At 43.5% G+C, this 25,280-nt stretch overlaps 1 protein-coding gene across 3 annotated transcripts in view; it reads left to right on the top strand.

Annotated features, from left to right (window-relative positions):
- The window catches only part of SLX4IP (SLX4 interacting protein), a 196,319-nt gene extending 178,526 nt beyond the window's left edge, over window positions 1-17,793 (top strand). For all 3 annotated transcript variants that reach the window (XM_031656551.1, XM_031656550.1, XM_031656552.1), the window contains exons 7-8: window positions 11,962-12,062; window positions 13,328-17,793. In XM_031656551.1, the coding sequence (XP_031512411.1) occupies window positions 11,962-12,062; window positions 13,328-14,048 (822 nt within the window). In that variant the 3' untranslated portion in view covers window positions 14,049-17,793. The remainder of the gene's footprint in view (window positions 1-11,961; window positions 12,063-13,327) is intronic.
- The last annotated feature ends 7,487 nt before the right edge of the window (window positions 17,794-25,280 follow it).

Raw genomic sequence — 25,280 nt, 5'->3', positions numbered from 1 at the left:
TAGATTAGGGCCACACCCCCAGCAAGTGGCCTACGATGGGCTGTTGTCCTTGAATAGCCGCCATCCCCACCTGCCCTTATAGGGACTGGCAGAGGGATGACCCTCTGAAAATGCTGGTAGTGGGGGTGAAGATGTCCTCTGTTGGTTAGTTTTTCTAGACTAAGATGGAGAAAATAAGAAAAAAATATTTCTCAGGTGAGATCATTTTTTAAAAGATTGTCTTTTGCTTGTATATTACAGTAACCTGAGTTCTCGTTTGTTAATAATGAAATTATTTTTGTTCTCTTTTCTTAATAATGAAATCTTCCCAAATGTTTAGCCAGCAGTATTTGTGAAAAAGATGGTTTGTGCCTCCTCCCACCACTGCCATCCCTAAAGGGGAACCTGCCCTTTGCTGAAGTAGAATAGGATAGGTTAAATGAATGAGGATTGTTAGATAGGATAAGTTGGAATAGGATGTATCTTAGTCCCCAATCCTTTGTGGTTTTTTGCTCATAGAGCGTCTTTGCGTGTGCAGAGGCCCATGATCTCCATTGATGATCCCTTTACATGATAGATTTGATTAGGAAGAATGTGGTGGGGAATAGAACAACTGGAAAAGGGATTTGAGTTAAAATGTAAAGAGCTGGCTTTGACCACTGCCTCTCCCCTTACTCACTGATGACCTTAGACAAGTAATCTGGCTTCGTGGGAGCACTAATCACCTAACTGCAAAGGTAAACATGATACCTTCTGTACAGTGTTCTCAAGTTTTCCTAAAGAGCAAGTGAAATAATGAATATTAAAATGTCATAGAAAGTCTAAGGCACTATACAGTGTTAATTTTTATCAGCATCATTTCCTTTCTTCTCTGAAGAAGTTTTCATTTAAATGCAGTTAACACCTCATTAACAGACTGCTATACAATCTTCTCCTTCCTACTTGAAAGGAGAAAAATACCTGACACTGTCCATGTGCTTATATTATTAATATTTTCCCAAGAAACTCGGCTCCCTAATTATTTTCTCCACTTCACAGCTCAACTTTATTTTGCAGCTATAAAAACTGAAGTACCAGAGAGTTAAGTGATAAACCCCCATTTAGCCAGCCAGTCAGTGGTGGGGAAAGAGACACACTAGAGGCAAAAACTTATGACCTTCAGTGGGAGCTCTGTTAACCAACATCCAAAGGAGGAAGAATAGGAGGAGGCGGAGCAGCAGCGACCACCCAGCTAAACACCTTCAATTTCCATTAGCTGCAGACTCACATTGAGATACGGCTTTGGAGGAAAGACCCAGTCACCTCTCTAAAGTACATAGGAATCAAGAGACAGCAGACTTCTCAGGCTTGAATTCCTAAAAGCACATCTTCATCAGAACACCCACAGTGATAGCACAGAGAGTTCATTAGTAAGCAGATGATTTAGAATTCAGTACTCATTTTCCCAAGGAAACAGTGTCATAACTGGGGATGAGGTTCCCAGACTAGTTCACAAAAGCTGTTACTATCATGAGCTCTGAGTCTTGGAAAGAGGAGGCCTTAGTATCTGTGTCCCAGGGAAATGGCAAGAGCTATTCCTTCCACATCCCTGGGCAGAAGGCCAGCTCAGAGCAGGATTTTGAAATGAGACAATCATCTGTGGTGTGTTCTCTCTAGCTCTTAGGCCCTTTTCCCATCAGTGCCCAGGACTACTGTGGGCTCCCTTTTGGTTAGCCCTACTCCCTATGCAGCTGGACTTCATGTTTACCCACCTCTCTCCACCACATCCCTGTTCAGGCCCATGTGCTCAGTCAGGTGAGATGTTAGAAAAGACATTATCCTTCTTGCATCATCCCGAAAGAGGGCTGTCTGCCTTCCCTCAGGTGTTGGCACTTTTCAACCGCAGGCCTTTGTCAGAGAAGGCATTTTTTTTTTAATAAGACCTCCTAAAGTGGCCCAACTCTGCCTGGGGTAATTCCTATTATGTTTTCTCTATTTTTTTACAGATGTTTCCCTTCTGCTTTTAAACTGGGGTTACTAGCCTATGATTCATGAATTCCTTAAAATTAAAAAAAAAAGTGTATTTTTATTTTTTTTTCTGGTCAGAGTTAAATAGCTTCCATCCAATTCTCAGAACAGTTGATAAGCCTCACAATGTCAAGTGTTGGCCCAAACCCATAAATTCTTCAAAATGTCCAAGTTTGTCACTTGTTTGGCACCAGAGACTCGAGTATAGAGTCTAAGGTTGGTCAGGATATATTTTTAGGTTCTTGAGGGCAGGTGAATGTAAACTGGAAAATCCCTGTGAAATGTATACTTCCTGCAAAATAACTTCCTTGATTATTTTTACCGATTTCATGTTTAGGGTGATACTGTTTGCAACCACTTATGGGTGCTTCCGCAAGTCTACCCAAGAGCTTCATTGGCATCAATTCAGAAGAAAAGAAAACTTTTAAAAAATGATTTTAAAGAGAAAATGAGCGTATTCACTACTAACCCAAGTGGCAGCATTATCAGCAGCCCTGGCTCTACTTCCCCTTAGAGACCCGCCCTTTTCATGGGAAGGCAGAGAAGTGAAGTCCTCAGAGGACAGACTCAGGGCCAGACACGTGTGGAATGAAGGCTTGCCCCTCACTGTGGGAATTGGGCAGATGGCTTGGCCACCCAGAGCATCAATTTCCTCAAGTCTGAAATGGGGAAGGTCATGTCTGCTTCGTGCACATCTCATGCGGACTCATATACCAGGTGCCAGCCCCTGTGCCAAGTGTTTTGCCTTTGGTCTCAGAACAAATGTCCATCATCATTGTCATCTTTAGAGAAAAACAACGTCAGTCACAGTGGAATTCAAACGATGCCATTTTTCATTTCACCTCCTGTTTGCTTCAGTTCCCTTGAGTCAATACACACATACTTGTGTGTTTCCATCCTTTCTTTTAATTGTTCATTGTGACTGTCCCACCTGTTTTGCCCTTTTTATTTCGTTATTATCAAAAAATTTTAAAAGTATTATAAGTGAAATTTAGGAAAGAGAGACTTCTCCCTCATTTTAAAGACAGGTGGCTTCTGTGTGGCCATGTTGCCTCATGGTCTGAGATTGTGGTCATTGTCATTCATGCTCTGTTTGAGCTGCTTTTCTATAACTAACTGAGCCTTTCGTATGTGTCACATTTCACATTGCCGATGCTCCTGAAAATCATGTGGTGTTCACTAAAGTATGGTTGTAACGTTTCTTTTTGCCTCGTTATAAATTAAAATAGTTCCAGTTTCACACTTTGACACTGTTATATGCCCCCCAAATAAGCTGATAATATATTATACTTTTAATGTGCTTTTATTGTTGGCAAAAGGTTTTAATTATTTGCAGAGGGCTGACACATACAATAACCTATTCAGTGCAACAAACCTGAGAAGAGATTGTATCAGTCTTGAACCTTTTCATTTTCAAGAGACCGAAAGGCCAACTCAAAGCGGCTTAGCAAAAAAAGGGAAGGTTTTTGTCTCATGCCCCTGAGAAGTCCAGACTTTAGGTACAACTTGATCAGAGACACAAAGAGTATCATTAAGTCTCCATTTCTCACCATCTTTGGCTCCAGATTCCACTGTGTTGGCTTCACTCTCCGCTGATGTGTGGTGGTTGATCCCGCAGTCTCAGGTCTGTTTCCTTCCAGTGGGAGGAGGTGAGGCCTCTTGCCAGGACAGCTGTGGCTGATGCATCTGTTTGAGGCTTGTGAATTCAGTAGTTTGATTGGCCTGAGCCATAGGCTCATTTCTGGAGTCAGGTATGGAAACAAGATCTCTTGAAATGCATGAATATGTATGGAGGTTGAAGATGTGATTTTCCAGAACAAAATCTGAGCATTGCTTCCAGGAACTGAATGAGTATCCACTATAGAGGTATTATTATCATCTCTCTTTTTATAGATGAAGAAACTGGTGCTCAGAGAATATGTCAGCTGTCCAAATATCACAGTCAGGTAGTGACCAAGAGGTGACTGGAGCCAAAGTCCTCTTCTCTTTCTGTAAGTCCATATCTAACTATGATGGCAAATGATACTGCAGCCATTGGGCAAAGTGAAGACAGTACTACTGCATAGAGAGCAGGCTTCTTAGACTCATTTCTTCCCCTGTTGCATGGTGCATGGCCTCAGTTTTTGTGGGTCTCATTCTTCTCATCCATCACATAGTGACAATACCTGCCCTGATGAATACCCCTTGGGGCCCAGATGAGATGTTGGAGAAAGGACTTTGAGAATCACATGATTTCTTCATGAATACAAGGCACTCTTGCCTTCTCTCCAGCCCCATATGGTTTGTGAAGGCATCAGCTTTGAAAATGCGTTCAGCACTCTCCAGTTTCCAGAGTTACTTCATACACCTCACAGCATTTAAATTTCCCAAACAATCCTGAAAGGTAGATGAGAAACCAACCATCAAGGGGTTGAGAAGCTGGCTCTGGGACAAGTCAACAATGAACATGAGACCTTAGACTCCACTCCCTCTCACCTCTGTGCTGGGACTCGTGTGCCTGGAGCCTCTGCCTGATTCGATCAACTCTGAGTGTATCATTCTCAGCAGATGTGATTAGGAGGAATCGAAAAGCAGTAACATTTTGAATATGCCCTAAGAGTATGTTTTCTAATCTTCTACTGTGAATTGCCTACTTTTAAAATCTTTTGGTTGGGTTATTAATTATTATTATTGAGATGGAGTTTCGCTCTTGTTGCCCATGCTGGAGTGCAGTGGTGTGATCTCAGCTCACCACAACCTCCGTCTCCCAGGTTCAAGCGATTCTCCTGCCTCCCGAGTAGCTGGGATCATAGGCATGCCCCTCCACTCCCAGCTAATTTTCGTGTTTTTAGTAGTGACAGGATTTCACCGTGTTAGTCAGGCTGGTCTCGAACTCCTGACCTCAGGTGATCCACCCTCATCGGCCTCCCAAAGTGCTGGGATTACAGGCATGAGCCACCACCCCTGGCTAATTTTCGTGTTTTTAGTAGCGGCGGAGTTTCACCATATTAGTCAGGATGGTCTCGAACTCCTACCTCAGGTGATCCACCCACATTGTCCTCCCAAAGTGCTGGGATTACAGGTGTGAGCCACCGCACCCGGCCATTAATTATTTTCATTTGGCGTTAAATGTAACAGAATCAGAAGAAACTCCTGTACATAACCATCGGAAAAACAGGTCCAACTCTCAAAAGATGAAGACTGAGAATTCATGAAGTCCTACCTTGAGAACAATTTTAATGACATTGAATAGCTTTTTTTCCATCCCGTTATTGCCTCCACATGATGTTTTACAATCCTACAAACAAGAGTTTGGTGGGATGGCTTCTGCCATATGCTTCCAGTATGGCTATGAAGGGTACCAGGAGGATCATACGGGGTGGGCCATGTGGTCAGGATGAGCCAGGATTGGCTGGTGCACCCCAAGAACTCTTGGAGTGACAGTAGCCTAATGCCATGGCCCCGAAGATCTGCCCCCATAAACTCCAACCTCAACTAATATTATTGTGTTAGAGCCTTCAGCCAGTTGCTGGAGAGCTGGCTGCAAGTCATTCGCAACATAGGCCATGTTTGTCAGATGGGTAGTGGTGTTACCATCCCATGCTGTGTGTCCATGTCACACCAGTTTCTAGCCAGCAGCATCTGACCCTGGGGCGTGGTATTAATATCTGCCTCACCAAGCTGTATTGAGGATGACAGTGGTGGGTGCCCCCTTTTCTCTGCTCCCCCTTACTGCAAAATTCTTCCAAAGTGGTGTTGTCTAGACCTGTGCTGGCCAGTACTTGTAGCCACTGGCTACATTTGACTATGGAGTGTTTAAAATATGACAAGTCAGAAATAATGTAATCTAAGTATAACGTGCACACCAGACTTCACACACTTAGTATATAAAACATCTGAATATTTTTTTACATTGATTACTTATTATAATATTTTATATTATGTTAAATATATATTATTGAAATGTAATTTCACCTTTAAAAGTGTCCTTTTACTTTTTTAATGGGTCTGTAGAAAATTTCAAGTTGCTTGTACAGTTCACATTCTGTTTCTCCTCGGGAGTTCTGGTCTCCAGTCTGTCTCCATACTGGAGAAGTGCCAATGCAGCCACTTGCACTTCTCCCTTGACCCCATCTCAGGTAGGCTTGGATCCCAGCACTTCACCAAAAACAGCTTATGTCAAAGTCACCTTCCTTCCAGTGATTAGTTTTCACTCATAACCAGTCGGCAGTGTTCCAAACAGTTGTCACTTTCATTGGCATTTCGTTCTTCACTTCCGTGTCACTCTCTCTTGCCTCCATGTCACTCTCTCTTGCCTCCAGGAGCATTATGCTGTCTTGATTTTTCTCCTCCTCACTGGTGCTTCCCTCATAGTCTGTTTTCCTGAATCCTCCTCATGTTCTCAACTTCTTTTACTCATCCAAAATCATTTCCAAAATCCGACTGACTCTGAGGACTTTGTGTCTGCAGCTCAGACCTCCCTCTGCCGGAAACCTGTATCTTACCTGCCTGCTCAGCACCTCCATTTAGATATCCAGGAGGACTCTTACACTATCTTAGTCCATCAGTGTTGCTGTAACACAATGCCCGAGACTGGTAACTTATAAAGAACAGAAATTTATTATTATTCTCAAGGCTGGGAAGTCTAGGATCGAGTCACCAGCAGGTTGGGGTCTGGTGAGGGGCTAGTCTCTGCCTCCAAGATGATGTCTCATTGCTGTATGCTCCGGAAAGGAGGAGCAGTGTCCCCACAAGGTAGAAGGACAATAGTTCCAGCTCCTTCCTTCAAGCCCTTTTATAAAGACACCTAATCCCATTCATGAGGGTGGAGCCCTCATGGCCTAATTACATCTTCAAGGCCCCACCTCTTAATACCATCACATTGGCAGCACCTGAATTTTGAAGGGGACAGAGTCATACCATAGCAACGCCTAAAACTGATTTCTTGGTCTTATTCCCCAAGCCTGACCCTAAATTTACTATGTTTTCCGCATGGGTAAAGGCCAACTTCCTTCATCCAGTTATTTAAACCAAAGATTGTGGAGTCACCAATGACTTTTCTTTCTCCCACTCTCTATATCCAGTCCATCAGCACATTTTGTTGGGTCTCCCATCAAATTATATTTCCAGTCTAACCACTGCTCCCCAAGAAGCAGGCTCTTCTCCAGGACCCATCACCTCTGAATGAATCAATCATTGCCGAGGCCTCATCACTAGTCTTCCTCCTCGTAACCATGTACCTCTACAACACCCAAGGTATTCCTTTTAAAATGTCAAGCCCCTTTTCTTCTAGGAAGCTTCCATGGGCATATCATCTTCCTCACAATAAAACATGCCATCCTTACAAAAGTCACACAAGATCTGCCTTTTCACCACCAGTACACACACACACCCCTCTTTCCAGCTTCCTGACCTCTTCCCCTGATTTACTCTCCAGTTTCTGTACCTTCCAGGCATACTCTGTCCTCAGAGCTTGGTGTTCCCTCTTCCCCCTGCCCAAAATGCTCTTTCCTGTGGCTTGTCCTTCACTCAGGTCTCAGTGTAAAGCCCACCTTGTTACCTACCACGGCCTTCCCTGACCGCCATATCTAAAATAGCACCCCATGGCCCTTTGGATGTTTATTTCTCCTCATAACATCATCACCACCTGACACATGTTTATTTGTTTATTTGTTGTCTTCTCCATTGAGATAGGGGCTCTGTGAAAGCAAGGTCCTTTCCCTCAAGGGCTTCAAGCATTGCCAGGTACAGAGTTCAGTATTGCCTGATTGGATTATTCCATGGGATTCTGCTCAGTTATCAATTCTGTGTGCCCTTAGGGCAGAAGTTCAGTAATTCTGCTGAGTATCAGAATCACCGAGGAGCTTGCCCAAAATATACATGCCCTGACGCTGCTTCCTAGAGATCCAAATTCTGGGGTGGAACTTAGAACATTTTTTAACACACTCCCCACATGATTTTGATGCATGGGATAAACAGACCACACTTTGCCAAAGACTGTCTCATTGTACCAGTTTGTATTTATCTGTTGCTCTGCCTTGCTGAGTGTTGTGTTATGTATATCGGCAGTTTTTGAATCACCTTGGAACCTAAATATAGATGCCCTTGCCCCACCCCAGATCTCGTGAATCAGAGCTTCCAGGGAGGGGTCTTGGGAATCTCCATTTTCAAAAGACTCGTTCTATGCCTCTGATGCAGCCAGTCTTCCCACTGGCCTGCGGGAGCCCCTCCTATGCTTTATAGACTGCATGAGGAGGTTGGAAGTTCAAGAGCAGGTGTTTTCTCTGCCATTTTAGGCCAACTTCTCTCCCTATCTCCCATTAATCCAACAGTGTTCTGTTCAAAACCAGTTTTCAGTGAGTCACTGTGGGGTGGCTCCTTGGTTTATCCACAGTTTCAATGTGCTTTTGGGACTTAAACATTGCCCAGTATTTCTTTTTTCTTTTTCCTTCTTTTTTTTTTTTTTTTTAAGACAAAGTCTTACTCTGTCACCTAGGCTGGAATGCAGTGCCACAGTCATGGCTTACTGCAGCCTTGACCTCCTGGGCTCAAGTGATCGTCCCACCTCAGCCTGCTGAGTAGCTGGGACTCTAAGTGCGCACCACCACGCCTGGCTAATTTTTTGTAGAGATGAGGTCTCACTATGTTGCCTAGGCTTGAACTCCTGAGCTCAAGCTATCCTCCCACCTTGGCCTTCCAAAGTGCTGGGATTACAAGCGTGAACCACTGCACCCAGCCCAGTATTTCTAACTGCATCTCAAATCAGCCTGTTCTTTGATTAGAGGCAAGAAGGATATCTTAGTCACCTAGCTCATCCTGGTGGGGACTCTCTTTGCAGTCCTTTCTATCCTGGAATTTAAAATGTGTTTCCCAGGTCAGCCCATACAGGAATACGGTAATATCACCCATCATCATACTCAAACATTCATCTGTTCAGCCTTCTCCTTGGTTCTGTACTGGGACATGAGTGTTGACTGTCTTCATCCTTGGGGTGGTGGTCTCCAGAATACCCCCAAAGATGGAGAAAAGTCCTGATCCCTTGCCCTGTGGCCTGCGTAGGCTGCTTAGGTGGTTTGAAGGAGGGTATCTCCCTAGAGGCCAGGGCTTTGCCCTATTTCTGTTTGGTTTTGCCCTGGAACTATGTACTGACATTCTTTATAGAGAGAAACTTTTGAATCAAAACTCTTCAAAGTGTAACCTAAAAGTAAAAAAAATAGGAGGTAGAGTGGGGATGAGGCAGATGGCTGGGAAGGAGTATACCAAGGAATGATATTTGTGGAATATCTGAGTCCATGGGGACTCAGAATGTCCTCATTCTGGACTTTGGATGACCAACTCTTTGGTAGCCTCTTGGAGTATGTTGGGTTTATCGTCATTCTTTACAAGAGCTGATGGGATCATTATTCATGGCAGAATCTGAAAAGTAGTAGGGTCGTCCCGTAAGCCCAGAAGGCACTTGCAACCCCTCTTAGCACACATTATATATCTGTATCTTGGCGTTGTGCCTCCGGATAAGCCTCAGATTGCATTTTGATGCCAGATGTGAGAAGCCATTAGTAATCAGGACGACTCCCTTTAGGAAATCCTGTTCCCAGGTGATAGCTGCTTCCTAAGGAATACTTGTTTGGGGGCAGGGGAGAGTGGCACCGGAGGCTTTGATTTAGAGACAAAGGGGAGTGAATTGACCCTAGAAATGTTAGAGTAAGAGATTTCTAATGAGACCTGACAGCTCAGGGGCTGAAGAGGGAGTCTAATCTTTTTTTTCCTGCCCACCCAGTCTTCATACAAATGTAAATATGCCTCCTTCAACAAATTGCCAAATGTGGTTTTAATTTGTAAGCAGGAGACCCCGCCTTGCCTTTCTCTTTCTTTTTCTTTTCTTCTCTTTTTTCTTTCTTTCTTTTTTTTTTTTTTTTTTTTTTTTATGAAAACTAAGTCACAGATTTTACACTTTTTGAACAGGACATTTCCTCCTGTCACTCTGTCACCTTTTCTGTTGTCCCGTTTCTTCCAAGGACATTTTCCCTCATTGTTGTCAGAGGAATTTGGGATGAGAGCCGACTGCTCTGCTTCTTAAAGGAGTTTTTGAAGTTCCCAAAGGAAATGCATAGTGCTCTTTAAACTGAATTTTTAAAATAAATAAATAAAGGCAGTGATTGAATTTAATACGAGATTTGAAGAGAGTGTCACTATCGCAGCATAATACTTTATGTGGCATATGCAGTATTCATTGTTGTTATTTATGACCCTGTCTGCCTTGCATTGTGGATTTCTTCCAGCCTTGGGGAATTTACATCATTCCTAATAGCAAAAGGCTTTCTGGTTCCCACAGAGTTGTTCAAAGCCTGACTCATGCTCCTTATGTTAATTGTTCAGCTCTGAAAATACAGCACTTACAGGGTGTGGTTGTAAGGGGAGATTCTACTGTACTTATAGGGCATGTTTAGAAGTGTTTCACACATAAATCTCGATTCCTCTCTCTCTCTCTCATTTGAATTTTAAGATGTCACTCATTTTGGCCAACTAGTAAGTCTTAGAAAACAAACAAAAAAAAAAGGAAGTATAATCCAATAAAACATAGAATATTCTGTTCACTAGCTTAAAACTCACTTGGGTTATAACCAGATATGACTTTGAATGACACTGGCCCAGGTCTGAGATGGATAGGCACAACTGAAGAGCATGGAGAGCCCATCCTCAGTGGTGCAGGGCGGTGATTAGGCAAAGCACATCCCCTCAGCCTGTAGGGTAACCAGGCGTGGTACTCATGGCTGCCACCCACCAGGTGCTCTGGGGCTGTCACTGCTAATTCCAGTGTCGTTCTAAAGCAAGGACCTAATGACAGTTTACTAAAGCTGTTTCTGGTGGTAGCAACATTTTATTGGAATTTGATGGGGAAGAATACTTAGTGTCTCAGAAAATGAGAGGAGTTAATACTCGTCTGGATTATGTACTCGATAACCAAAAGGAGAAGAGATTCCAAAACTATGAAATGGGTTAATGTTGGCAAGGTAGGTAGGCTTTTACATTTTATAATTACTTCCTTATGATGCTTCCATGGGAACACAAAAGGCTAGATAGGCAGATAATCTATGAATTATATAAAACCAGAGTGGTGGTTAGTATAAGGAAAAAAGTCCCGAATTTTTTAGTAGCCAAGAATTACAAACTCCAGTTTTCAAAATACCAATATTAAAATATTTGACTATTGCTACGGTCTTGGGTGTTACAACATATTTTTTTTTTTTTTTAGACGGAGTCTCACCCTGTCACCCAGGCTGGAGTTCAGTGGCGCCATCTCAGCTCACTGCAAGCTCCGCCTCCTGGGTTCATGCCATTCTCCTGCCTCAGCCTCCTGAGTAGCTGGGAGTACAGGTGCCCACCATCACGCCTGGATAATTTTTTTTTTTTGTATTTTTAGTAGAGACGGGGTTTCACCATGTTAGCCAGGATGGTCTCGATCTCCTGACCTCGTGATCCGCCTACCTCAGCCTCCCAAAGTGCTGGGATAACAGGCGTGAGCCACCGCGCCCGGCCACAAAATATTCTTTATTTTTGCAGATAGAGAAAATATGGGGAATTCTTAGGATGGCAAGGGTGTAGACCACCGTGTCACCAGGTCTTGCTGGAAGAACGGAGCTCACAGGCATGCTGCCCCGCACAGTAGGATTTGGGGGCTTTTGTCACCGCCTGAGCCTCACAGTTACCAGATATTGGCCAAGACTTCCCAGATGGTTTGGAATCAGCATTCTTTGCCTTACAGTTTTGTATGTTTATGGCACATATTAATGTTTGAAATGTGGACTGGGAGTCCAAAAGAAGTTACAATTAACCATAAAGTTCTAGGTAAAAAAGGTTAAAATAGCTTACCACTGAGCAGTTTCATTCAGTCTTTACAAAAATAAATGTGTTCATTGGGGCATTCAGAGTGTAACTGTTTTCTCTCATGTTCAGCTAATAGATTTCTGGTTGAACCTTTGTTATCTTTTGGAGTAGACAGAAAGAGTTCTCCATGGAGTGTCTGATTACTTTGCTGAGTGTGCAGAGAGTTCACTTCCTCCCAGTGCAAAGCTCCGGAGAAATGCTCTGAAAGAAATGTAGGTGCAATGTGTTTCCTTTTTCTCATTTGTGACTGCCTCTATGTATGGATAGATAGCATGAAGTCCAGAATTAAACAGAGTGCCTGGAACTGAAGCACAAACTCCCCTCCATCATGTACTTGCTCTCCCCTCCCTCCTGACTCTCTTGCTTTCTGGACAATAGGGATAGAGTCCTTGCTTCACAGGTGTGTTGCAAGGAGTAATTAATGACACGTTCTTTGAAGATGAAAAGCACCTGTTGGTGGTGTATTTCATACCACTTTCAGAGGGACTACAGACAGATCTAAAAAATACATTCCTTTCCTAAGATCCTTGTTCCGACTTTAATATAATTACAATAATCCTCATGCTCCTGGTGTCAACAGTAAGAACATGAGTATTATATGTATTTGTTTTCACACTGAAGCTAGCCAAAATAAATATTTCAGCTTTCAATGTTTTGGTGGTTGAGGAAATTTCTTGCCATTCACAGACCTGTAAATATATGCTGAAGTTAAGATCTGTAGTCTCTAATTCTCCCTCTGCAACTTCTATCCCGCCCCTCAAAGTTCATTTTATCATCAGAGTGAAGTTACATTGTCTGTTGTGCATGCCGTTAGAAGCAAGGGGCTTATATACAGCTATATCGACACTCTTTTGTCTTCCACGATTGCATTTTATTGCCTTTCATGCTGGCTATCTGGAATTTCTTCCAGGACATTTGAAATTATATTAACTAAGTCCTACTCCCATTTGTTGATCAAGTTTGATCAACAAACATGACACCAGCTAAGTGGTGGTTGTATTTGGGTAATATCTTGAAATAGCCTGAGAGAAATTCCAGGAGATTATTCTTTACTCACAAGTAGAAATTGTGTGTATGTGTACATTTGTGTTCACAGAACCTGAGTCTACTCCTGAAAAAAAAAAAAAAAAAAAAAAAAAAAAAGGTCAGCATATAAGCAGTACTGACCCTTAACATCGGAAATGAATACCTGTTTGCCTTAGCTAAAATGTGAACACCATCATAAATCCATTTTTAACCCAATGATTGATAAGCAGGTATATCCTAGTATAATGGAAAATGTGAAGGTTTTTGCTTGATTCCATCTGCATTTAAACATACACTTGTTGTGGGGGGTGTTTCCAGATTTGCTGGGGAGGCAAGAAGGCAGGTAGTGCCTGCCTCCTTTTCCAGGTGTAGGAAATGTGGTAGAGGGAATTTGGAGGAAACTGTGCCGTGACAGCTTCACAAACCATAAAATCATTTTTGTTTGTTTCAGTGTGAAAAGAACTGAAACAAAAAGCAGCATCACGAGCAAATCACAGACCAGAAGAGACACTGTGGAAACATCTAGTAACTCAGTGATTGCAGAGATAGCAAGGAGGAGGAATGATGGTCAGGCTTCCTCCAGTCCCGCATCAGAATCCACGGGACTAGCAAAGGATTACATAAAGGCAGCTGAGAGCCACTGGGGGCTTCCTGTTCAAAAGCTGGAAAAAGTTAATCAGACCCAGCCAGAAGTCACTAGTGGCCAGCAAAAACCTCATCCTGGGGAGCGGTTAAAGACAGGGCTTCTAAGTGGGAGCCCTGTCTGTAGCTGTGAGTCAGCATCACCAGGTCCAAAACAAAGTCCACGAGTGGCCAAAACCCAACAGAAACGCAGGAACTGCAGCTCTGCGGAAGACTTCGACCACCGCAAGAGAGTTTCTCTTGGAAGTGATCGATTAGTCCCAAGAGAAATAATAGTGGAAAAAAGCAAAGCTGTCAGGGTTTTGCCAGCTTCAGAGTTGTCAGATCCAGGGTTACTTTTGAAACAAAATTTGGCAAAAACCACGTCTAAGGAAGAGTTGCATGTTTTGGAAAGTCTCTCCTCCAGACATCTTATGAAAAATAACCCAGGGCACGCACAGCAAACCGGCTCAGCCACAAACACTGAAAGATTATCTACAATTCAGAACAGCCCAACCAAGAAAAGAAAGAAATACGAAAGAGTCCATTAACACCAAAGAGGATTGTACCGTTGGAGTTGAGGACATAGTGGCCAAACCTGTGACAAGAGAGCTGCGTGTGTAGATGCCGGGATTTTAGAGGAATTAATTAGAATGATTACATAGGAAGTGTGTTATCTGTGTTATGGCTATGGTTTGTTTTCAAAGCATTTCAAACCAGGAGGCTATATGCTTGTTCTAACAGCATTGCTTCTTTATCATTGTATTTTATGACTGTCTTCAGAGAATTAGTATAATGACAAAGAGCCATCCCCCTTGTCAGGGAGGAGACTGTGCAAGGACTGTATGAAGAGAAACTGATCATGAGCCCCTTCTTGGCACATCACTGTGCAGAGCACACAATGGACCATGCGAAGACAGTGCCACTCACCTCCAGGGGTACAATCCATCCTCCTGCTCCTCAGCCTGAGTAGGAGGGCAGTGGAGCAACAGGCTGGTGGTTCTTAGCGTGTGGTCCTGGGACCAGCTTCGCTGTCTGGAAATGTGCTAGATAAGTGGTTATTGGGCCCTGCCCCATGCTGAGTAACTACCTTTGGGTGATTCTGAAACATGCTTGAGTTTGAGAACCACTGGACTAATAGAACGCTCCCTGGTGCTTCCTCCAGCCTGGCTGCCATGGCCTCCAGCTCACCAGTTGGGGCCAGATGTGCACATGCATCCCCTCGGACTCCCTCAAACTTGTAAAACGCTTGGGTTTGGTGTATGGGCCACTCTCTTCCCGAGTTCTACAGTATGGTAGCCATGGCATCCACGAAGGTGTTACCCTTATAATTGTTGAAGTTGATGGGCGATTCTGCCCAACTTTAGGGAAGACATCAGAGAGGCTTGCTGTTGCCTGTAGCTCAAGCATGTCCCAGTCCCTGCTCTTGCGCCCACCTCCAGGATTTTGGTTTGGGGCAGACTAGAACCTAATGGGAACTCAGTGACCAGTTTCCAGTTTCCCAGTTGGAAGGCTTCACAGGCAGTTCAAATTTCAAGACAGAGCCTTCCCTTTACAATGTCACCCACTGTCTCCAGTGGGCTTGCTGAAATGTCACATAGTGAATTATAGCAATGACTTATTTTGGATGGACACCTGCTAAAAATTTCCAATAACCGAATTTCATTCTAAAATAGGAAAGAAACAATATTCAAGGTCTATTCATTCAATACATCTTTTTTTTCTGTTCAACATGGGGTGGTCCTTTGAAATAGCACCTCCCCTAAGTAATAAGGAAAACCAAGTATATTCCCTAAAGTGTTGAAGTTAGCAGAAAAATTACCTAGAAAAGCCCAACAAAATGAAAAGAACACAGAAACAGGCATAGTATAGGTTCATGCTTGAGATGGATTAGTAGTTTATTCCATCTCGTTCTGTCCTTCCCCACACCTCCTGTCCCCACTTGTTGAGACTCCATAAGACTCACGAAGCAGCAGCCATTATTTCATGGCAACTGCCTGCTCCAGAACTAGGGGGGAGATATTTGAGCTGGAGCCGCCAGAGAAAATTTCTATTGAGAAGTTTTTATTTGTTTGTTTTGTTGGGTTTTGTTGTTGTTGTTTTTGTCTTATTCTAATCTTTCCCTGAAGTATCACTCTGGTATTGAGAAATTTTTATTTCATTAGCTAACCTGGGCTTGGTGGTTAAGGCTAATACTTGTACTTAGAATGATTCTCTGTCAAGAAAAGTCTTGACTTTAGAGTTTGTTATATTTGGGGATATAACAATTACTGTGATCTAAGAGAGAAAATAGCACCTCTGGTTGTAGATAGCTGTGGTTTTCCTCACAGCCTTCACATCCCTTCATGTAAAAGGGATTTTAACAGGATTTACAGAGGGAATGGCTCTCAGTTCCCACACTGTGACATGTGCTTGAGGAATTTTGCCTTTAAGCATTTTTCTTGCACATGGTTGAAACACCCCTGGATCTCTTGTTATTTGAGTGGTTGCGTGATTCTTTGGATATTTGGAAGTACAAAGGGGTAAATGGATGCCAGGGGTTTTTTGTTGTTGTGGCTTATTGGGTAGGATATGAAGAGTTCTCACTGTTGGGAATGGTATGTGTTTTGACATTCTTAATGATCTTCATAATTTGGCATCTGAAAGTCTGAAACAGTGTCAGTATTCTTCATCAAAAAGAACAAGTTCTTCAACCACTTACCTAGTACCCCAAATTATATTCAAGTCCCTCTGACTCCAGTGCTTGGAGAAGTCATTCATCTGATTCAATTAATGTTACACTTTGAATTTCCTAACTTTCTCAGCGGCATGGATTCTAACCCACTTCCATGTGCTTTCAGGCGGCATCTTAATAGATTTGTGTTGAGGTTATTTTAATGTCCGTAAACAAGAAAGGTCTGGAAACAATCTGTATTATTTTTCTTTCACATTTTCTTATCTTTGCCACTGGAGGTTAACTGTCGTCCAGATATGAATATGAATTGTGAAATGCAAAGGAGCAAACATTTGGGGGTAGGGGAGTAAGTGCTGCAGTTCTTTTGTTCACTGATTTTAATACTATAGAAGTGTATTTCATTTTATAAAAAGCAAGAATCATAAAAACCCTCTGTAAATTGATTTATGGAGAATATAGCTTATCTCCGAAGTATCTCAAGATATATCTTGGGGACCACAATGCGATCACAGTGTTAATTGTTTGCTGTTGGTGTCATGTTTGGATTTTAGCATGGATTGTTATGCATATCAGTGGCCTTTGATTTCAGAAAGAGCTTAGCAGGGCAGAACACGTAAGGAAAGGAAACCTCTGCTCAAGAGAATGACCTGGGATCACAATGTCGCCATTCCCAATTTCCTTGAATTCCTTCTTGGCAGGCCCTACTGTAATATTTCCACAAAACTGTAATGAGTGGCCCTTCTTTGGAGGTAACAGATGCCTTTCCTAAGAACTCAAAATTCTCTTCAGCGTGCTGTGACTTGAATATGGAAATCATTTTAATTTCTTCTTTTCTCTTATGAGGAAATTTCCATGCTTGGTTTGTCAAGAGAGTTCATTCCTTATTATTGAAACATTAATGAATTGAAACACGTTGAAGCAAGTAAAAAATCAAAATTAGGTTGGTTTATTTTAAATAGTTAAAAGTCTTCCTTAGTGCAAAATAAATTAAGCATTGTAAAATGAAGTTAATTCAGGTAATTACTCAGTACAGAAATCTAATCATATATATCATTGGTATTGCAATTTAAGGGTATAATTAAATTCTCAGAAATCTGCAGGACTTCCTCTAATTTGATTTCTATATTTATTTAACAAGACAGGGAACAAATATGTGTCAATGTGCAGCTTAACAGAGGGGACTTGAATGGATAAAATTATCTTTAATAATCTAGAGCTACCCAGTACTGGGCTTGAATTTAATCATATTCACATGTTTCCTTTGGCAGCATAATATTACCATACACCATATTACCTTATAATTGCCATTACAATTCCTTATCAAAGATGTTAATTCTTTGCTTGAGCAAAAAATCAGTAAACCATATGTCTGACCCTAAAGTATTTGATCAGGGAACAGAAGGTGTGAATTGGACAGATTCCCCTAATAACTTTCTTCAATCAAGTTAGAAAACCAAAAGCTATGTAAGTCACCAGGAGAGCTCTTTTTCCCTTATCTTCTCATTTGTTTTGTTTTAAACTGTTTAAATAGTTCAAGTGGTTGTGCATGCCTAGGGGATGAAACTTACGTAGTAGAAACGTACTGTTTTATGAATAAAGAGTAAAATTGTTTTTAAAAATTAGTGTGTATCACTTCTGTTCTTCAAAAATAAGTGAATTAACCCCAAGAAATACATATTCAAAAATGCCCTTTTCTAGACAGCTATTTTAAATTATGCTCTATTTATAAGAAGTGTTTGTGTTTTCTTTGTTGAAATAATTCTGCAGTTTTGAATACTATGTAAAATAATCAGAGGAGCTTTCCATTTAACCATTGGCCTTCAGGATGTAAGTATTGAAAACTCAGCATGAAGCCTTTGGATTAAATTGACCCATCAGTTATTGGGGTGCTCCTTACAGTGTGGACTTGCTCCCAGTTCTGCTCCCAGCTATGAGCTAAGATAGACGTCTTTGGCAGGATTAAACTATGGCACTTTGACTCCTTTCCAAGGATCTTGACATTCCCCAGGTAGATTCATTTGTATTCTCCAAGTGAATCTACTCTTTACTCAGAACTGATGAAGTCCTGGGCTGACTGTCTACACTGCCTTTTATTTCAGTACTGCAGGTTTCTCTAGTTTTGTACATAACTTTTCAGAAGGAGTTCAGTCAGGTTGGAATAATACATTTGAATAGCTGTGCGTGCAATGCTGAGAACCTCTGCAGTCGATGAGGCGTAGCTCATTTCTTCTTAGTGTTTTGGTCATGGTGGTCCACCATCTGGCCGAACCCACAGGAAAGACGCCCTGCCCTGGACATTGGGGCTGGGCCTGGGATCTGGGGACTGCCCAACAGCATGGGGCTGCAAGCTGCAATCCGTGGGTCCAGGCTGCTGCTTTGCCACTAGTTGGTTTTACATGTTTTGGTACAAGTCATGTAACCGCCCAGGCCTCAGTTTCTTCATCTGTCAAATAAAATTATCTCTAATATTTTAAGTGCCAAACATAGCTTTTAGTGCATCGGGATGAACATTCCCATCCCATGTATTAATGTCTCCATCTGTTTGAAAATGGTTCCCTACACTGGCCACCTACTAGGGTCACCTGGATAGCTCCTAGTTCAGTCAGAATCCCTGAGGTTTGGCCTGGGCGTTGGTATTTTTAAAGCTCGTCAAATGATGATTCTCAGGAGACACCATAGTTAAGAACTATTGTTTAAAAATATGGTGTGTGCGTGTAAATAGCAGATGTTAAAAGAGACAAGGTCGGCCGGGCGCGGTGGCTCAAGCCTGTAATCCCAGCACTTTGGGAGGCCGAGGCGGGCGGATCACAAGGTCAGGAGATCGAGACCACAGTGAAACCCCGTCTCTACTAAAAATACAAAAAATTAGCCGGGCGAGGTGGCGGGCGCCTGTAGTCCCAGCTACTCAGGAGGCTGAGGCAGGAGAATGGCGTGAACCCGGGAAGCGGAGCTTGCAGTGAGCCGAGATCGCGCCACTGCACTCCAGCCTGGGCGACAGCGCGAGACTCCGTCTCAAAAAAAAAAAAAAAAAAAAAAAGACAAGGTCCGCTGAGTATTCTTTAGAAGAGGGGCTTTCTGCAAATCAGGAGTGTACCTACTTCCAAGTAAATGAGTAGGAATGGCTTCGGGGACAAGGTGTCAGTTGACAGTCATACATTTTAACCTTACAAAGAGATGTGTTTTGTTTTCTTCTGAAGGCCCCTCTGCATTGGTTCTGCTGCTTTAGAACCTACACATCCCAACACACCCCTCATCTTTGCCAACATTGAGAAATTGTTACCCTCGTTCAGAAGATGGGTCTTTAAAGCACCTAAAGAATTGTCTGAAATTTTTACATAAACCTCTGGGGTTTGCCTTTGATCATGATCATTAATATCATTAATAGGCTCTCTAAAAGTGCGTGTGAATCTCAAGTTAGCATTTGGCAGGGCAGTGGAAGAATGAACGCTTTTAAAATAGTTTGGCTCAGAAAGTGCATCTGAAATAACCCTGTGGGAAAATCAGGAGAATTTCTCATCCTCCAAAGGATTACCTAGGATGAGATACTGACCTTGTATTTTAAGTTCAGTTGCATTTCTTAAAACCTCATTCATTACCCAGCCTGATTTATTTTAGGAGTGAAGTAGGCTGTGGGAGGGGGCTATATAATGATGTATGGTTTTTATGTTTGCTTTTTGTTTTCTGCACAGTTCCCAAAAGATTTTTATCATAACGTGTATATATATGTCTTTAAAAAAAAAAAAAAAAAAAGGCTTCTTCACAAGATTTACTATGGCTTTTCTCTCAGAAATTAGAGCTGAAGAATTCTCTCCTCTTCAGGCTCTAAGGCGATCAAACCCCAGAAGGCTGAGTGTGTGCGGGGTGAGCAGAGCGCTGACCTCTGCCAGGGGAGAGGTCAGTTCAGCACACAAGACTCAAAAGGGAGGAAGAAAAAGCAACTCCTCAGCAGGGAGTTTGACTTGCTTTAGGGCAGAAGAGCTTTTATAAATGAGTTCCCAGTCTCCCACGCCCTCTCGCTTGCACTTCTGTTACCAGTCCTGTTCTGCGCTTAGACACACACACACACACACACACACACATACACACTCCCACCTCATTTCTACTCGTTGCTTCACATCCCTCTCTCCACCTGCCCCAGGAACAGTGGAGAGACTGACAGACCCTGCTCCAGAGGAGGCAGGTGATGGATTGACTGGGAATTTTTCTAGGCCCAGCAGCTCCCAAGGCCTTTTCAGTTCCTCCTTCACACGCTTGACTGGTGAGAAGAACGCAAAAGGCTCTTTCCCAAACCCAGGGTGGGTGCCTGGGAAGATGAATACCAGCGCATCCATTCCTGTTGTCAGAGGGAGAGGTGGAATGGTAAATCAGGGCAGCCCTCAGCCAGGAGGTGGGAGACTGGGCTGGGTGTTTGGGATGTGTCCCAGGAGGAGGAGCCTAGAGGGACCTTCGTGTCACAGCACTGGAGAAGGACCTTGTGAAGCAGCAACACTGCTGTATTCATATATTCTCCTTAAAATGCTGCCCCAGTGAGCCTTGTCCCAGTGCCCTACTGCTTAGCATGTGGACTGTCTGCCTGTGGCAGAGCCTGGGGCATCTAGAAAAGACTATTCTCAGGTGGCTCTCCCATGAAAATGCCCCATCAATCTGAAGGCACTTGTAGGCGGCAGAGTTTTCTACGCCAGAGGTGTTGGGGATCTGGGTTGCTTTGGGGTTCTTGTTTTGATACCAACAAGCATCTTCACCAGGAATAACCTTCTAGATTTCAATAAAATCTTTTACACAAGCTCAAAGACAAGGAGTCTCTGCGTCCATCTGTGAATTTTCTACAGCAAATTGTCCTTGTTTTCCCTTGAAGATAGCATTTCCTGGTACCGGTTTACCAAATCTCATGTTCTTCTGGGCTCCAGTTGTAGAAACAACTTTGGTTCTTGTTTTGCATGTCTGTCAAGTCTAATTCCAGGTCCCGATAATGTTTTAGAAAAGCTCACTGAACTTAAGAGAAACCTTAATTTTCTGCTACCAGCTATGCATGTCTGCCTAAGCCACCTACCTTGCCCTCCATGCAAGGGCAATCCTAGCAGAGAGATGGTGGGAGAGAAACTTTGGCTTCACATTTAGCCCCTTCTCAGTGCCAAAGAAATGGCCACTGTGCAGTGACGACAGCCAAGAAGGGAACTTCCTTGTAGGGGAAGCCTCTGAGGAAGCCGGGGGTGGGAATACAAAGTATTTCTGAAATGCCCAACCCACTGAAAACCTCCAGAAAATGGAAGTCCAACATTATCTCGTTTCATAAGGAGAGAAGACTATCTCAAGACTTGAGTGTCCTGGAGTCCTCCAAGGCCAGGTATCTAAGCTTACCTCATTTGGCATGAATTTTATAAAATAGGGGTTTCGAGGGATATAGAGGAAAAAACTGTTCTATTCTCATTATTCGCAGGCTGTAGACAGCTGTCGACACTCACAGACCACACACTGTTGTAGACTTCAATTAGGCACCACGTTTTGTGCAGTCCTATAGTTCATTCTTGTCTTGAATGAGTTTTTCTTTCTCCTACACTGGAAGCCGGCTCTGAATTGATCAGGGAAAAAGCCAACAACGATTTGTATAGTCACAACCAAATATAACACCTACAAGTGACAGAGCCTGGTACGATCCTTTTTAGAAGAAGCCTATGTTCATTTTCTATCCCTGTGTAACAAATTACTGTAAATTGAGAGACTTAAGACAACATAAGTTTATTATCTCACAGTTTTCGACACTTCTTAGCTGGGTCCTCTGCTCAGGGTCTCATAGGCTGAAATCAGGGCTTCAGCCAGGCTGCATCCTCATCCGGATGCTCAACCAGGGAAAGGTCCGCTGCCAAGCTCCCTTGTTGGCAGAATTCAGTTCCTTACATTTGTAGGACTAAGATCCGCATTGTCCCGCTGGCTGTTGGCAGGGGACCTCCTAGAAGCCATTTCGCGGGTCCTTGCCACGTGACCCCATCCATTTCGTTAATGGAGAAGCCTTGGCATTGAATCACTTTCGTGCTTTGAATCTCTGACTTCTTCTGTGACCAGCCAGAGAAACCTCTCTGCTTTTAAAAACCTCCTGTAATTAGGCCAGCCCCACCTGGATAATCTGTATTTGAAGGCTAACAGATTTGAGACTCTAATGACATCTGCAAAATCCCTTCACAGCAGTACCAGGATTAGTGTTTGATTGAATAACCAGGGGCCAGGGACCTTTGGGAGCCATCATGGAGTCCTGCCTACGACCACATCCAACAGCACTTAGCTTTTCTCTGACGGGCCCAGTTTAATGGAGCAATGGTGAGAAAGAGTGTCAGTTGGAATCTAGCTGAATTCCTTAATCTTTTAATGGTTGCTTAGAGCAAATACTGAAAGCAGTGTTCTTTCCTTTTCCTGTAGCCCTTTTCATGAATACTACAGTGGCACACATTTATTGTCACCGTGACAGATGAGGAAACTGAGGCACAAAGAACTTTGGAAACTTTCCCAAGTTAGTAAATGGCAGTGCCTAGAATCCAGATCTGGCAAACCTCAAAGCCCAGAAACTGTGTTGTTAGTACACACAGGTGGAAAATTTCAAACCGGGAGCTGGGAGGAAGAGCTGCGATTGGAACCAAAGAAGTCTTACTCCAGAATGCATGCTCTTGACCACTAAGCACACAGCCCGGCTTTGCACACCAAGAAGGTGAAAGTAACAGTCTAGTGAAGGAAGGATCAGGCCCACGTGGAGGCTGAACGCTCTGCAGGAGATGTTCAGGACCTCTTTTGTAACTGCACTGCAGCCAACACTGTCCCACTGAGAGCTCACAGGAAGCGCGGAAATGACGGGGCTTGGAGATGGAGAAAGCCAGAGGTTGTGGTCCCTCCCGGCCCCTTCCCACTCCCTTTTCTTTACTAGAGGCACTTTCTTCCTTAGTCTGTTGCAAACCTGTATGGCGTGTCACATTTGCGCTCTTCCTTCCTGCTTTATGCCTTGAATTATTTAAAAATTCTTCCAAAATAACATCACTGCAAAGCCAGAGAGAGCCCCAGAGGGCATCTGATTGTTCATGTCCTGAACTTGGGGGGTTTATGTTTCTGTCTTGAAGATGGGGTTTTTCCAAGTCACTCAGTGTGGGTGCCTGGGCGCAGAGGAAACTTCTACACAGAATGTACGTCTGGCCTACCCTGACACGACAAACAGGTTAAGGATGACTTGTGGGAGATTTTGCTAATCCATCAGTGCCGGGTGGGGCAGAGTGTGGAGGTGTAGCCTTTTGGGGATGTCAGGTGGAGGAAGCAGAGCTGCCCACAGGCAGTTCCAGGAACTGTCAGGTGTGTCTGAACTGGCCCAACCGCACACTAGACGTGGCGAACTTCATCACATTCAAGCGATCTGGATTTTAGTCCTGTTAAATGCTCAGGTGTTTTTGTGGTGATAACCTGGAAGGAAGCTGCCAGGGGGAGTGGGAGTGGTTAGGGAACATGGGATGAGGCCTAATGGTAATTGCAATCACTTGACACTGGCCAAGACCCTGGCACCTGCATCTCAGACCCGGTGAGCAGCAGCGCTGTTCTGAAAACGCCTGTAAAATGTACATGTGTGCACACACACAGGGAGCAGTAGGACCTAGTGAGCCTGTTGATTTCCTTTCTGAACCTCTTTTCCTGCGACTCATTTTAATTCTATGAAGCAAAAACTAAAAGGGAAATCGGAAACTTCCCAAGAACAAAAGAACAACCTACAAAGGAGCAGAGCTTCATCTGCCTTTGATGCAGAAAACACCTATTGCTCCCGGATTTATACAGATGTCACTTTCTAGGCGGAACCAGCTCAGATTGGCGACACTGTCTTAGCAGCCGCCTCCTGTGACCTCCCTTGAGCCTTTGCATCCATTTTTTGTGAGGTGCTGATCTCCCAAGGCTTTACCCTTGAAAATCACACTAAGGGCAGGATCCAGGCATAAACCTAGCAAATTCCCAGAAGAGGCAGAAAACACAGCAGCCCAGGAAGCAGGAGCCCCAAGTTCTAGTTCTGGCTATTGCTAACTCTCTGTATAACCTCGGACGAGACCTTGAACCTCTCTGGGCCTCAGTTTCCTCTTCTGGGAAAGAAGTAGGGGTTGGATCCTTTGATGGGTAAGGTCCTTGATTGCATTAACATCCTGTGATGAAGGTATTTCACATGTAACATCTACGATAAAGGTATTTCAACTGCACATATCTCAGCCAGGATGAATTAAAACAGCTTTTCACTCTTCAGGTGCAGAACAGAGGGGGCCAACCTGTTTGGTTGCCTGAGTAGTGATTAGGAAGCCAGCTGCAAACTTGTATTTCCCTCCGGGATCACCGATGAGCACCACCAGCCCTGCCAAGAGAGCTTCTCTTTAAAACAAAGCTGTTACTTTCATGTTGCTGGCATCTGCATTTGCTTTCTGGATAACTCAACCCTTGGGTGCCCTGGTGTGGATATTTGCAGTGCGGGTGGGTTGGAGAAGGCAGCAGGCAGGCCTCAATTCAAGGTTCTTACTGGATTTAAGAGCCTTTATTCTCCAGGTTAATTTTCCTGACTTGCATATCACAGGTTAATACTGGACCCAGGCATAATGATACATAATTTGAGACTTGTAAAAGCTGCCTTGGACTTGAAAGAAACACACTCTAAGCCAGGAAGGTTGTGCCCAGCATGCAAGAGCAAGTAATACAGGTAGAATATATGTCCAAAGCAAGAGAGCCGCACCCTTTTGACATGATCTCAGAGGGTGCCGTGCAGGATTTAGGCTCCTCGGCTGCCAGGCAGCGATACCACGGCAGCCCTACAAGCATCACTCCCCCCAACCTGCTCTTAGTTTTATTTTAACAGCCATTGGAAGGCAATGGTTCGCAAACGGAAATTCATTATTTTTAATAGACCCCGAAATACCTCGTGGATTTGAAGTGATGCAACAAGATTGCCCTAATGGTTTCTAAACTTTGTTTTTAAGACTTCTGGGGCCAGAACCGTAGAGAACTGCCTTAGGGCACCCTTCTAGCTCAGATAACCAAGCTGTTTGTTGGCATTGCTGGAGACTGACATACCCTGAGCTGGGTTGTTTAGCTGCTTGTGGGGTGGAAAAAA

Source organism: Papio anubis, chromosome 16, assembly GCF_008728515.1.
Source record: "Papio anubis isolate 15944 chromosome 16, Panubis1.0, whole genome shotgun sequence".
NCBI lineage: Eukaryota > Metazoa > Chordata > Mammalia > Primates > Cercopithecidae > Papio > Papio anubis.
The sequence above is the reverse complement of the archived record's forward strand: the minus strand, read 5'-3'. Positions and strand labels throughout refer to the sequence as shown.